This window comes from Sporobolomyces salmoneus (assembly GCF_050403485.1).
Source record: "Sporobolomyces salmoneus JCM6883 DNA, S_salmoneus_JCM6883_v1_ctg68, whole genome shotgun sequence".
In the NCBI taxonomy this organism is placed as follows: domain Eukaryota; kingdom Fungi; phylum Basidiomycota; class Microbotryomycetes; order Sporidiobolales; family Sporidiobolaceae; genus Sporobolomyces; species Sporobolomyces salmoneus.
This window is the reverse complement of record NW_027481095.1, coordinates 68,567-81,164: the sequence shown is the minus strand read 5'-3', so window position 1 is coordinate 81,164 and position 12,598 is coordinate 68,567. Positions and strand designations below refer to the sequence as shown.

Below are 12,598 nucleotides of genomic sequence, written 5' to 3'. Positions count from 1 at the left end.
GAATCCAACGGTGCTGACGAAGGTGTTCGATCCTGCCTCGTCCTCCATGCTGTATATGCTCTTCCAACAGACGGGTTATCTTGATGTCGCCTTCTAAGTCGATGCGAAGTCGAGAGAACCAGATCGGGCGGGCGAGATTGAAGATACGTTTGTTGATGAGGATTTCGGCGACGGGTGGCGATACCTTTCCGGTACACTTGTAGACTTCTTCGAAGATTGGGAGGAGGAGATCGTTCGGGAGAGAGAGGAGGTTTTTGGGAGAAGCCGGAGGAGCAGCGTCTGAGAAGATGCAAGCGCGAGGTCAGCACGTCAGCAGCTACTTGTTGAAGTAGGTAAAGAGTTCGCGTACCTTGGTTCGCCGCTGCAGCTGTTCCGTCCTCTTCCTTGACAACTCTAGATGATGATTTTCGACGAGGTGCCCTGCAAGTGTACGTCGTTAGTGAGAGCTGCCGGCTCATGGAAAGGTTTCCTGAGCACTCACATGGCGCTACGAGTTGCTGGCGGGTCGTGGAAGTGGAGAGCAGAGGGAAAGATATAATTTGCAAGTGAGTCGCGTCCGACTTCGCGCGTCGATTTCGGATGTCGTCTGAAGACAGCTACGGGATATACAAAGTGAAGTCTGCGTTCGTCGGCGGGCGAGACAGAAAACGCGAGCAAGAAGAATTACGAGATTTGAGCTTTGGACATTCGGTTGCGTTCACCAATCGACACTTCGAGACAACACGCCGGTATAGTGAAAGCACATCATTGTACAGCACAGCGCATGAGTAGATCAAAGAAAGGAGGAGGGTTACGACAGGGGAAAGAGAAAAGAACCGATACGTTGGAGAACTCTGCCTGTTCTTACACGCTCATCTTGAGTCCGTTACCGTTCGAAAGAGTCGACTTGTCACCACTCGCGTTGGCGTTCGGTGAGGTGTTGTCGTTTGTGACGATCGGGTCGAAACTCCAATTGAATTCGGGATCGAAAGCGTCGAAAGAGGGTAGGTTCGTGTCTCTGTCGTGCCTCAAAAGGGGTCAGTGCACGCCCTAAGGGATGGTAGAACTCGTACTCACTGCCAGTTAAAGTAGCCTGAGGCGCCTTGGCCGATCAAGAGACTGTTGAAGAAATGACTATCGCTGAGGAAATTGTCGACTCCTTCCGGTGGTGCAGAGGGTTGATTCTGCATACTCGTCGAAGAAGTGATTGAACCATCGAGGCCTGGGAATGCGCTCCCGCCAGATTGACCGAATACCGAAGGAGTTTGAGGACCGGAAGCGATTCCGCTACGATAAGATGGGAGGGGAGTATGAGTCGTTGAGGAAGCGGCGAAAGGGTTCGTGAATGGATTCATTGAGTTCGAAGGGTACATAGGAGCGGGAGATCCAGGGAGGTGACCTGCGAGCGAAACTTGAGGGTGCGAAGTCAAAGTCCCGTCGAGACCTCCTCCGACCGGTTGGAACGAAGCTGATTGATGCTGTTGAGGTGTCGCCGTCGAGTGAAGGGGTTGTACTCGGTTCTGATTCGAGTATTGGTTCGCGAAATCTTCGACTTCTCCTTCACCTTTGATACTCGTCGCTCGACTCTTTCCTCCGTTTTCCAACGCTTTCCAACTCACTCCCAACGCCCTCGTTAGCAACAAGCACGTCATTGCCGAGTGTCGTAGGTCGCCTTGAGCTGCGACTTGGCAATCTCGCATGACGGTGAGGAGTAATTGTTCAAGTTCATCCGAGGCGACCAACTCGGAGAATCGGGAGTTCGAGACACGGACTTTGACCAAGAACACCGCCGCGTAGAGCATGAGGAGGAAGTTGACCTATCGGAAAACTCAAACCTCAGTACGAGAACACTCGGAGACAGGACAAACAGAGCGACTGCTCACATCGGGACAATGTCGAAGAACGCTCAAATCGGCATAAGCGTGACCTAGCGAGAGGAGACTCTTCGCGGCTGAAATCGTCGAGGATACCGAGTCGGGATCGTCAGCAGCGTCACCGTTTCGAAGCATCGTGTGAAGCGGAATCGTGTTGAGGAAAAGTTTCGACGAATCTATTGACATTGAGCGGTACGAGTTAGTGGCGGAGCGGCATGAGATGACAAGGAAAAGACTGACAGAAGTAGAACAGGAGGTTGTTCGCGATTGGTTCTCCAGGCATCGGACACCACCTCATTTTCCATTCGTCCATTCTCGAATTGAACAGCTGAAGAGTAGCGAAAGAAACAGATCAGCGCTCGTTGCGGTCGATCTGTACTCTCAGACTCACCTTCATGACGACCGGACTTGGCATATCGTCGCTCGCACTGCTCAACCCGTAGAGCCGGTCCCTGAAAGTATCCATAACTTGACCGATGATCGTTTGTAGCTCGACGTGTGCGATGACGCCTAGAGAGTAAAGAAGCGTGTGTTAGGACAAGGTCTTTCGAGAGAAGCGAGAAAAGACCGAACTTACCGAGATCGAATGGGAGACAAGCGGGATGAAGCGGAATCAACAAAGCTTTCGCTTCGTGAATCTGGTGAGGTCTTCCCATCACGGCCGACATGCTATTCCACGTCATGAGGGGAGTTCAGTGATGCCGAAGAAACGAAAGAAAACGAATCCGTGCGAGACTCACTTTCGATCAATCACGAAGACCATCAACCAAGTCCTTTCCTTGTTGAGCGCGTCCCAGACATCTTCATCCGTGATCGCTTCGGGACCAGACCGAGGTAGATTGATCCATGGGTTATTACGAGCAGAATTGCCGGGTTTCGAAAGATGATAATCGACCCAAGCGGGAGGTCGGAATAAGTTGAGTTCGAGTCCGAGACGAACGGCCTGCGAGAGAGTATACACGTTAGTGAGAGAAATGTCTCGATGAGAGCGATGAGACGTACCATTCCAAAGTAGAGCCAAGCTCGTTTCGGTCTCTCTTCCCTTCCAGCATCGTCCCCTTCTCCTTTCGGAGGATAAGTCCAAACCGTCAAGATACAACACGCTTGTACCGCTTCGCTACTCCTCTCTCCCTCGCTGAGACAGTCGACGAAACATTGATGAGCTTCTTCGTAGATCTTGTTGTGCAAGTTCGGATCCGAGTGGAATCGAGATGCGACGGCGAGGATGACGGTGAAGAGGAATGCGGATTTTTGACAGACCCAGGGAGCCGTGTGTCGAGCGGGATCGAGGAGAGGGAGATGAATGTAGGCGAAATCGAAGAAGCTGATCCGTCACGAAGAAAGGGTAAGCATGAAAGAGTCAACGAGTCGAGTAAGTTGTTCGACTTACATAGTGAATAGTTCGACAGCTAGTTCAGGAGTAACGATTCCTTTGCTCAAAACAGCGGGAGTCGTTCCAGTCGTTCTCATTTGATCGCCATCGACTGCCGGGAATCCATTCTCGTCTTTCCTCTGAATCGCGTTCGTAACCGTACTCAACTTGAACGAAGGATCTAGTCCAGTCAACCTCGATCTTCCATCGATTTGAGCGGCGAGGGAAGCGTCTGCAAGCAACGAGAGACTGCTGCCGTTTGTTCCGGCGGGGGAAGGATGCGAAGGGGAAGGATGACTAGGGGTTTGCGAGAGTTGTCGATGATGATTCGAATTGACGGAATCTGGCGCAGTCGTGAGAGGAGGGAGGGGAGCGACATGAGAGGAAGTCGACAGAGGAGCGGGAGCGGAAGGCGAGAGAGCGATTGAGAATCCTCCCTGAGGTGATTCGAACGGTCCTACACTCGAGGCCGAGAGTGATCCGTATCGAGCACGCTTGTTTGCTCGTGGGTTCGTCGCTCCTCCTCCTCCATTTTCGTCTGAACTCGTCGGACTTTCTCCGTTATCCGTCAAACCAACGGTAGATCCTCGTCGATCTTGAGTCGAGATATCGGCAGCTCTTCCTCCTTCGGCGAGAGAAGCTTGCAATTGCGACAAGAGTCCGGGATCTGGTCTTTCGCCTGAACCGATCGAGTCGAGCACTTCAGAGAGGGATTTCTCGACTTGACGGAACTTGTCGGCTAGGGTGGGTTCTTGGGCTGCTGCTTTGTTCTTCTTGTCCCTGAAGAGTCAACAAAACCTTAGTGACCTAGGCAGCGGAAAGGAAAGAGGAGAATTTGACAAACTTCGGCGGACGTTTTCCTCTTTTACTTTCGACGAATACGCACTCATGTCCTCCCGCTCGACATCTCTTACACGGAGGTTCTTCAGCACCGTCACAGCGGGTCTACACGCGAAAGAGGATCGAGAGCTTCGAGTCAGCTTCGATCGTTCGAATGAGACGATGACCCGCTATCTCCACCTCTCCAGGTTCTTCCACATGAGTATAACCTCTCTGTCAAGCCTGCACGACGGCTTCAATCGATTGAATGCTTCCCCCCCACACTTCGAGCCGAAGCTTCTCCCCTTTTCGAAACTAGTCCCGACCTCTCCATCCTCGAGCTGTATGACCCCGCCGAGAGCATGTAGTAGTTGATAGAGGACTCACTTTTAGTTTGCGGCAAGCCAAACAAGCTCTCGAAGTTCTCTCTCCCCCATTCGCCGTTTCAACTCTGATTCCTCCTTTGATCGCGTTCGTTAGCGCGTTCCCCTGTAGAGGTTTCCCGTCTGGTCCCAAGATCGGTGGTAGTCCTGTAACTGTAGTCGTAGAGGAGGAAGAAGTCGAGGCGGTACGGGGTTTCGACTTGGTCTGATGAGCTGCTGCAGAGGAGGAGGAGGCAGGTGAACGACTACGAGATGGTCTCGTCGTTGATTCGGTTGGCATTCGGCACGATCTACAGTCACTGCTCAGTGGTCCGGACTCGGCGAAAGAGTCGATAGATGTGGAGGAGAAGGAGCCGGAGATTGACCGAAAAGGAGAAAAGAAGTTGACGCTGGCGATTGAAAAATGCAGGACTTTTGCCAGCAGTGTTCTCTCTCAGACTCTCTCGTAAAGTGAGACTCGTAAACGGCTGTGTGGGCGAGATCTCGTGACTCGTCGATTTTTTTGTCAAATTCGAAGTGAAATTCTTTCTCACTTTGGAAAGTTTTTGCATCGACGACTGAATGGGAGAACGTCCCGTCCCTGAAGGACTCTCGCATAGCTGAGCTTTGAACAGCGCTAACGTAGCTCATAGGGTCTCGTTCGTACACGGAGAGAGTCCGAGACGGGATAGTAAATAGTGTCTATTGAGCACGATCATAAAGCTTAGATGTTTCCGTTTCGTTCTAGTTGTGGTCTTTACTTCGCCTTCGCTTCATTCTTGCTGGGAGGGAACCACTCTTCTTCAGGGCGTTCTTTGAAGTATTCAGTCGCCCATTCAGATTCAATCTTTTTGATGATTCTCGCAGGATTTCCCGCTGCGACGACGAATGGAGGGATAGACTGTGACGGTAACCGCTCGTCAGCTAAGTGCACAGTACGAGGTAGCTCATGAGACGGAACCACTCACTTTGGTAACGATGCTGCCAGCTCCGATCGTACATCCCCGTCCGATGTTGACGTTCGCACAAACTGTGACATTCCCTCCAAACCAGCAATCCGAAGCGATGTTGATCGGTCCTCCATTCTCCGGTCCAGCTGTTCCTTGTCGGATCGCAGGGTCGAGAGGGTGAGAAGCGGCATACCTGGGAAAGACAAAACGAAGAAAACGAGGATATGAGTCAGCATCGAGCCTGAATATTTGTGAACGCAGAGCTTGGACTCACAAATGTACGTTTGGACCGAACAGCACCCGGTCGCCGATCGTAATCCGGCAAGTGTCGAGGGCGATAAAGTTGAAGTTTGCGAAAACATTCTTTCCGACACTGTAACGAAGTTGTCTTCGTCAACACAGCCTGGTTTCGAGAGTACCTTATAGAGACATACATGAGACGATCTCCGTAGTCACATTTGAAGGGCGGTTCCATCCAGGGATAGTCCCCCAATTGCGCTTCGTCTTCCTCTTCAATGTCCTTTTTCGGCGGAATCTCGGGTAACGTTGGTATGCATCTACGGTGAAGCGAGTCAGCGTCAGGTAGACGTCTATAGCTCGGACAGCGGAGGGGGGACTAGCAACACGAGGGAGGAGGATGGAGGAATGTTTATCGACGAAATTTGCGAAAACTGAAAACTCACTTTTTCAACATCTCAACCTGTTCTCTCCTCGACACCTCGGTCGCCTCTCTGTTATACCTCGCACACGCTTGAGCTGCTCTCCTCCGCTCAGCGATCAAGTCTGGTACGAAAGCTGTGTAAAGTTCCCCTCTTTCCATCTTTGAGCGATTCTCAGCGAGGTTGATGCCGTTCCATTCGGTAGGATAGTTGTTCGAGGTCATGGTGAGCTAGCAGAAGGGGTCGAAAGGGTCAGTACGGGGGGACACGTCAACGAATCTTCGTCCGAAGGCAGTGGTGGGGGAGAACGAGAGGAGAACTCACGCGCGATAGTCAGAGCACAGCAGAGCGTAGCAAGCAGTTGTGAGCTAGTCCGAGCAAAGTTGACGAATCGCAAGGAGGGAGTAAGCGAAAGAGTCGTGAACTTGAAAACTTTTCGCGGGAGGAAATGCTTGGCGACCACCCATGAAATCAACTTGAGCTGAGGAGACACCGTCGAGTTGGTACTATAGAGTCAGTGTGTGCGAGAAACGAGGAAGATCAAGAAAAGCTCAGTCCGAAGTTTTCTCGATTTTCGCAAGCTTCGACCACTCTTCGTTCACTTGCAAGTTGCGCACAACCCTTCTAACACGTCCAGACTACGGTGTCAAGGAAACTCTATTTGGGTTCCCCTCGCGCGGCCCCAGTCTCTACAGGCTGATTCGTTTTCTCCTGAGCATTTTCGCTTTCTCCCGGTCCACCCTGAGTTTGTGCCCCTGTCGTCGCCTCACTCCCCGTCTCCTTAGCTGTGGCTACTCCTGTCACCGCTCCCGTACCCGTGGACCCCTCCAATCCACTCTCTTTCACAAAAGTCGTGATTGTCGAACTCGAACCCATACTCGTTGAATAGTATCCCGTCCAAGTCTCGGTCACTGACCCAGCCATGACGGTCGTGACCGTCGTGAGAGGGATCGTTGCTCCTCCAGAGCTCGATGAAATACCCGTTTCCGTCGACGTCGAAGATTCTTTCCCCGAACTGCCGGTTGCGTCGGGTTTCGTGCTGGATCCGGTTTCTGTCGCTTCAGACGTACCGGGCGAGGTCGAGTTGGAGGAGGTTGAAGCGCCGGTACTCTTTGACGATGCAGCCGAGCTCGATGAGCTGCTCGACAAACCTCAAGAGTGAGCGAAAGTCCTAGGAAGAATACCGGCTAGAGAGTGACTTACCCTCCTGTAGCTGCAGAGGACTTTGGAGAAGCTGCTGCTGTGCTCCCGCCGGAACCGCTTCCGGTAGCTGTGAGAACCCGGCGAAGCGTTCAGCTTGGGCGATGTCTCAATCTAACTGCTTACTCGGAAGAACTCACCTGCAGCCGACGGTTGTGTTGTTGAGCTCGATAAGCCGAAGGCTTCAAGACTCGAGTCGAGCTGTCCGGAAGCGTAGAAATAGTAGCTGAACGATGAAGTCTCTCCGCCCTCAGCTTCGGCAAGTCACATGCTGAGACTTCGATAGACCTCACCCGATGACGCCGATCAGAACGACTACGATCAAGACTCCCACTCCCATCAGCAGATTCGAATTCGCCGCCTCTTGCTGTGGAGAGAGAAGATTCAAATTCGTAGCTCGAAACGAGTTGTTATAGCTCACTCACCGCTGATTTCCCTTGACTCCTCATGGTCCACGTTTGCTTCTTTCCCATCGAGCGCTCACGTCTCGTACCCATGCTCTGCCTCGGACTTCCGTTAAGCTTTTCCTCCTCTTCTTCCTCAGAGCCCCTTTGCGATCCCTCATCTGCACCTTCCTTCCAGCTTGCCAGACTGCCTCGTCTACTGCCGATGTGGCGATCTTTCGAGGATGGTGTGCTGCCTCGAGAGAGCCGAGCGGATTGACCGAAATCTGAGGAGGAAGCTGAACCTGAGGAATTTGACGAGTCGGAGTCGATTGATGGTGAGCGTTCTTTCCGGCTGCGAGGCATCAGTTGATCGCGAGATGAAGTGAAAGAACAGAAGAAAGATTTGAGCGCCCGAGCGTTCGTCCGAATTTGGATCAAGGACGAGGTCCGAACTGATCCCGCGGACCCTTCACTCATCTGAGGAACGACGACGACGAAGGTGAATCGGTGAGAATGAGCTACACGCTCGAGGTTTTTTAAGATTACTGGTTCAAAACAAACTGCGATACAATCTTCTCTCCCTCTCTCGAAATACAGACGGCCGAGCGATGCGAAGGAGTTCGAGTTTAACCGAGTAGATCCATGTTCTCGCTTGCGCTGAGGGCGACAAGCATTTCCTGTTCGAGTACGTGCGAGCGAAACAGTCAGCGAGTGCACGAGTTGTGAAAAGGGAGAGAGAAGCGAGAACGAACCGTTTCGAGGAATTTTGCAACATTGACCTGTACGAACGACGCGGGCGAACAGATGCATACATCGAAGAGTCAGCTTTGATATAAGACTACTCGGAGCGCCAGACACATACCTGATCGTTGAGACCTTTTCTCCGCCTCGTCTTGAGAACGAAATCTCTTGCGAGAGCTTGTGCCGGTGCGGGTTCGAGTGGTCGGAGTTGGATAGTCTTGTCGAGAGGGTCACCTGCGCGCGATATCAGACGATGAGCGAAGTGCACCTGAGCTGAGAAGAGGAGACAGAGACGAACCAGGACAAATCGACCAATGATCGAAAGTTTGAACGCAGAATGCTTGACCTTGCGTATGTGCTAGCGAGAACGAAAGAACATCAGCGAACGTGTCGAAGTACGACGCAACGAAGCAGGTGAGAGTCACTTCGTAGATCGACTTCGAAACCGTTCGAATCGACGACAGGGATATAAGCTTGAACGGTGTACAAAGGCGAACCAGGTTTTGGGATATCTTTCGTAACGTGACCACGTCGTCGAGCGAGAATCTCGTAGATCATCGGGATGCAATCTTGGGGAGTTTGAATTTCGATAAAGTAGACGGGCTGCAAAGAACCGAGTCAGCACAACGCGCGAGAGAGAGAAAGGAGACGATGGGACTCACTTCTTGTAGACGAGGAGTAGCCATGAGGAAAGAAGAGTAGCAGACTCGACGAGCAGTGGGAATGATTTGACCTCCTCCACGGTAAATCGGTTCTTGTGCGAGATCAGCTCCGAGAAGACGGAATTTGACATTTCGTATCGCTATTAAACCTCAGTCGTCATGGTCAATCACAGGACACTGTTGATTGACCTGAAGTTGACTCACGTTCATCGCAGAGAGGTCCTTCTCGACATCCCCATTGGAATCCTTGTTTGATCGATTCCTTGACGCTGTACAGTAGTTTCTTGTCCACCTGGGAGCGTCACTTATCACCAGTTCAGCTCAAACTCACAGAGCTGATGAGAGAGTACACTCACGTCAGAAGGCAGAGTATCGTCCATCAACAAATTCGGTCCTTGTTCGTCGGGACCGAACGCCCAAATCGATCGACTCGCCAATAGATCCCATCCGTACTTGTTTTGGAAGTGTTGACCGAGCTGTTTGGGAGGCATTCGAATGTTGATTTTCCCAGATTCAATATCTTCGGAAATTCCTCTTTCGAGAGGTTCAGCGATCATCGTGATTTTGTTCCTACACAACGATACGATCCTAGGTCAGTACTCAAGTTCGGAAGAGGAGGGAGGAGAAAGAGAGACTAACTTTTTATTCGGAGTATCAGCATAACATTTGAGCGCACTCGTCTCAACGACCGTTTCACAGAACCTCACCACCGGATCCGATACCTTGATCTCAATCTCGGCAAACAACGTCCTCAAATCATACATGATCGAATCCAAGTAAAGTTCCCCAGTTCCTAGAATGACATGTTCTCCAGATTCTTCGACTCGAGTTTCGACTAGAGGATACGTCTTGTTGATTTTTCGGAGACCTTCGAGCATTTTAGGTAGTTCGGAAGGTAACATTGGTTCGACGGCGATCTTGAGAACTGATTCGGTGAAATGTTGAATCGGTTTAAAGATTCGTAATTCGGAAGCATCGTAGTCGGCGTCGATCAAGGTCGCAGTCTTCGTGATTGAATTGTCGACTCCTTTGAGATGAACAAAGTTTCCAGCGGGCATCGCATCGACTTCGATTTCGTATCGAGCGTTTCCGACGTAAACTCCCTCGACTCGTTGAACGACCATATCTTCCTCGTCATCGGGAGAGTACCCTTCTCCCAACACTTTCAATTCTTGTCCTACTTGAACTGTTCCGGAGAGAACTCGACCGAACGCTCGGAATTCGGTAGCGTCGGGAGAAGGGTAGAGTTTGACGATTTGAATCGCTAAGGGTCCTTTCGGGTCGCAAGCGAGGAGAGATTGGGCGATGGGAGTATCGAGAGGTCCAGTGTAGGTCGATTCGATCTGAACGAGTCCGAACAAATCAGCTTAGTGCGGAGAATCGAATAGAGAGAGAAGAGACTCACCTTGGTTTTCGCGCCTTGAACGGGATCGGGAATATGTTGAGAGACCATATCGACGAAACCGGTAGCGGGACCGAAGAAATGGTTCAACACAAGTCGAAGGAGAGGTCGAACGTCCATTTTGTAAACTGATGCTTTGAAGTGAATTCCGAGTTGTCCCAAAGTCTTCTTCAACTTGTCGGTATCTTCTCCGAGCACCTTTGAAGATCGATCGTGAGTAGCTCTCCTTTCGCTTACATATGAGGTATGTGGCGGAAGAGACTCACTTGAGAATAAAGTTTGTAAAGCGGTTCCATAATGAAATGCTCGAACCCTCTCTTCGCTCCCGGTGCTGCCGTTCTCGAAAACTTCCTCGTCTCCGAGTGATAGTAAATGTTTCCCCATAATCTCGCAGCGAATTGATCCAAATCCATCGGTCCTACGAACGAAAAGTAGCTCCGTCAGCTTCCACCGTTGCGCAGAGCGAAGAGACGGATACTCGACGAACCGTAGGTATCAGAGTACATCTTGGCGAACGATTTCAAAGTGAAACACCATCCCATTTGAGTCGAAGCGAACGCGACGTTGCCCTTTTCGGGAGAAACTCGTAGCGAAGGATCCGGGTCGATCTCACTAGAAATGCGCAGAAGGGGTAAGCTCAGGCATCAAGGTGAAGAGTAAAGAGAGAGGAGACTGACGAGATGACGGTGTTGACTTCTTCGATAGTTTGACGGAGTTTGAAGTAGGCATCTCCGGGAGGAAGTCGTAATTCGAGGATCAATCGGTCGACCTTGTTGACGACGAGACTGCGGCAGAAACATCTTCTTCCATCAGTTACTTTAAGAACAGTCTGATGGGAGAGAGTCGCAACGCACGTGATCGGTACTCTGTTCTTTACGAGATGTTGAATTGTTTGAGTCGCAGTCAACAAGACTCCCTCTACCGCATCAACCACAACGACTGCACCATCTGCCGCTCTGATACTGCTCGCGATCTCGTCGACAAAGTTCGAGTGACCAGGAGTATCGATCATGTTGACTAGGTATGATTTTCCTTTACTTGTCGGCAAGACGAGCGAGATGGGAGTAGATTTGAGCGAGATGGAACGTTTTTGGGAGAGGATCGAGGTGTCGGTGTAACGAAGCTACGCAGAGAAGAGAAGAGGGGATTAGCTCGACCGAGGTTGAAACGAGGGAAGAAGATGAGAGTTTACCTGTCGGTCGGCATCCACGTCGATGACATGGGTTTCATGAACGAGCATATCGACCAATGCCGTCTTTCCATGATGCAGATGTCCCACAATCGCTACGTTCCTAACCATTTCCGGGTTTGAAGCCAATCCCATCATGAACCTAAAAGCAACGCAAACGTTCAGAGACCCTATCATCCAGTCTGATGAAGTGGAGTGCACGCTTACTGATCATCCCAACGTTTCTCTACTCCTTTAGTCTCTCCAATCCTGAATTTACGAGTTTTGACGGGTTCAACGATCGGAACTGAGAGAGGTTGAGCATCTTCTTCTTGGACCATCGTTTCGACATCTTGACCGTATACTGTAGATGCTGAGGGGTAGTACTTCTTGTCGTCGTGAAGGATGATGGCATTCGAGGGAGGAAGATCTGAAACGGGAGAGTTTTCAAAATTTGGTCAGTACTCCATCTAGGGTCACATTCTCGTCGTGTGGCTTCTTTGTAACCCCCCATAGGACTTTGACAACGCTCCTATCCAACCTCACTTGCTCTTGGAGGGTTGCGCAAGAGCCGAACTATCATCCGCCTTTCCGATCCTGGTCCACGCGCGTACTGAGCTCCTTCGAGGGTGTGCACCGTGTCAAGCACTTTGAAATCCTCCTATGTGTCCCTCGAGGCCCGGCACAGCTCCTCGTAGCGAGGTTCTGTCTGTTTATCGCTTCTCCTCCATACAGTCAAGCAATAAGACGATTGAACTCACCGTCCACCATCATACCATTCTCCTGATCCTGATCTTCATCCTCGTCGAAATCCCTCAATGGCTGTTCAGCTTGTCGTTGAGGTGATCTCGATGTTTGAGAATCGTTGTCCTGATCGTCGTCTGAGAAATCTTCTTCGAATAAAGGGTTACCGAATTCATCGTATTCCATCTTGATCGCTCTGTTGTCCTGTCTAGGCTGGAGTGGGAGGAAGGGAGAAGATAGAGATGAAGAGGCGAATTGATCCAAGTCGGACGGGAAGACC

The 12,598-nt window shown here is 51.0% G+C and overlaps 4 protein-coding genes across 4 annotated transcripts; all 4 read right to left on the bottom strand.

The window, feature by feature from the left end:
• JCM6883_004472 (Zn(II)2Cys6 transcription factor) lies at nucleotides 1–4,707 on the bottom strand (the record flags this gene model as incomplete). Its single annotated transcript, XM_076634714.1, has 13 exons — nucleotides 1–279; nucleotides 350–420; nucleotides 848–997; nucleotides 1,057–1,796; nucleotides 1,863–2,029; nucleotides 2,094–2,181; nucleotides 2,245–2,363; nucleotides 2,431–2,522; nucleotides 2,594–2,796; nucleotides 2,856–3,177; nucleotides 3,244–4,005; nucleotides 4,070–4,170; nucleotides 4,432–4,707. Coding segments are annotated over 13 exons (3,370 nt in total), but the record flags the coding sequence as incomplete, so codon positions are not given.
• Nucleotides 4,708–5,163: 456 nt separating this feature from the next.
• On the bottom strand, nucleotides 5,164–6,239 carry JCM6883_004471 (acetyltransferase; the record flags this gene model as incomplete). The annotated part of the gene is made up of 5 exons (XM_076634713.1): nucleotides 5,164–5,307; nucleotides 5,375–5,549; nucleotides 5,631–5,729; nucleotides 5,791–5,913; nucleotides 6,040–6,239. The coding sequence occupies 5 exons, from the start codon at nucleotides 6,237–6,239 to the stop codon at nucleotides 5,164–5,166; spliced, it is 741 nt and encodes a 246-aa protein (XP_076485330.1).
• Nucleotides 6,240–6,672: 433 nt separating this feature from the next.
• Nucleotides 6,673–7,964, bottom strand: JCM6883_004470 (uncharacterized protein; the record flags this gene model as incomplete). The annotated part of the gene is made up of 5 exons (XM_076634712.1): nucleotides 6,673–7,153; nucleotides 7,219–7,285; nucleotides 7,356–7,441; nucleotides 7,509–7,582; nucleotides 7,641–7,964. The coding sequence occupies 5 exons, from the start codon at nucleotides 7,962–7,964 to the stop codon at nucleotides 6,673–6,675; spliced, it is 1,032 nt and encodes a 343-aa protein (XP_076485329.1).
• Nucleotides 7,965–8,227: 263 nt separating this feature from the next.
• JCM6883_004469 (116 kDa U5 small nuclear ribonucleoprotein component) lies at nucleotides 8,228–12,504 on the bottom strand (the record flags this gene model as incomplete). Its single annotated transcript, XM_076634711.1, has 17 exons — nucleotides 8,228–8,278; nucleotides 8,354–8,380; nucleotides 8,464–8,576; nucleotides 8,641–8,700; nucleotides 8,768–8,945; nucleotides 9,005–9,144; nucleotides 9,209–9,296; nucleotides 9,361–9,574; nucleotides 9,644–10,347; nucleotides 10,410–10,604; nucleotides 10,673–10,824; nucleotides 10,894–11,018; nucleotides 11,084–11,191; nucleotides 11,261–11,529; nucleotides 11,599–11,737; nucleotides 11,803–12,004; nucleotides 12,336–12,504. The coding sequence occupies 17 exons, from the start codon at nucleotides 12,502–12,504 to the stop codon at nucleotides 8,228–8,230; spliced, it is 2,934 nt and encodes a 977-aa protein (XP_076485328.1).
• Nucleotides 12,505–12,598: the final 94 nt, after the last annotated feature.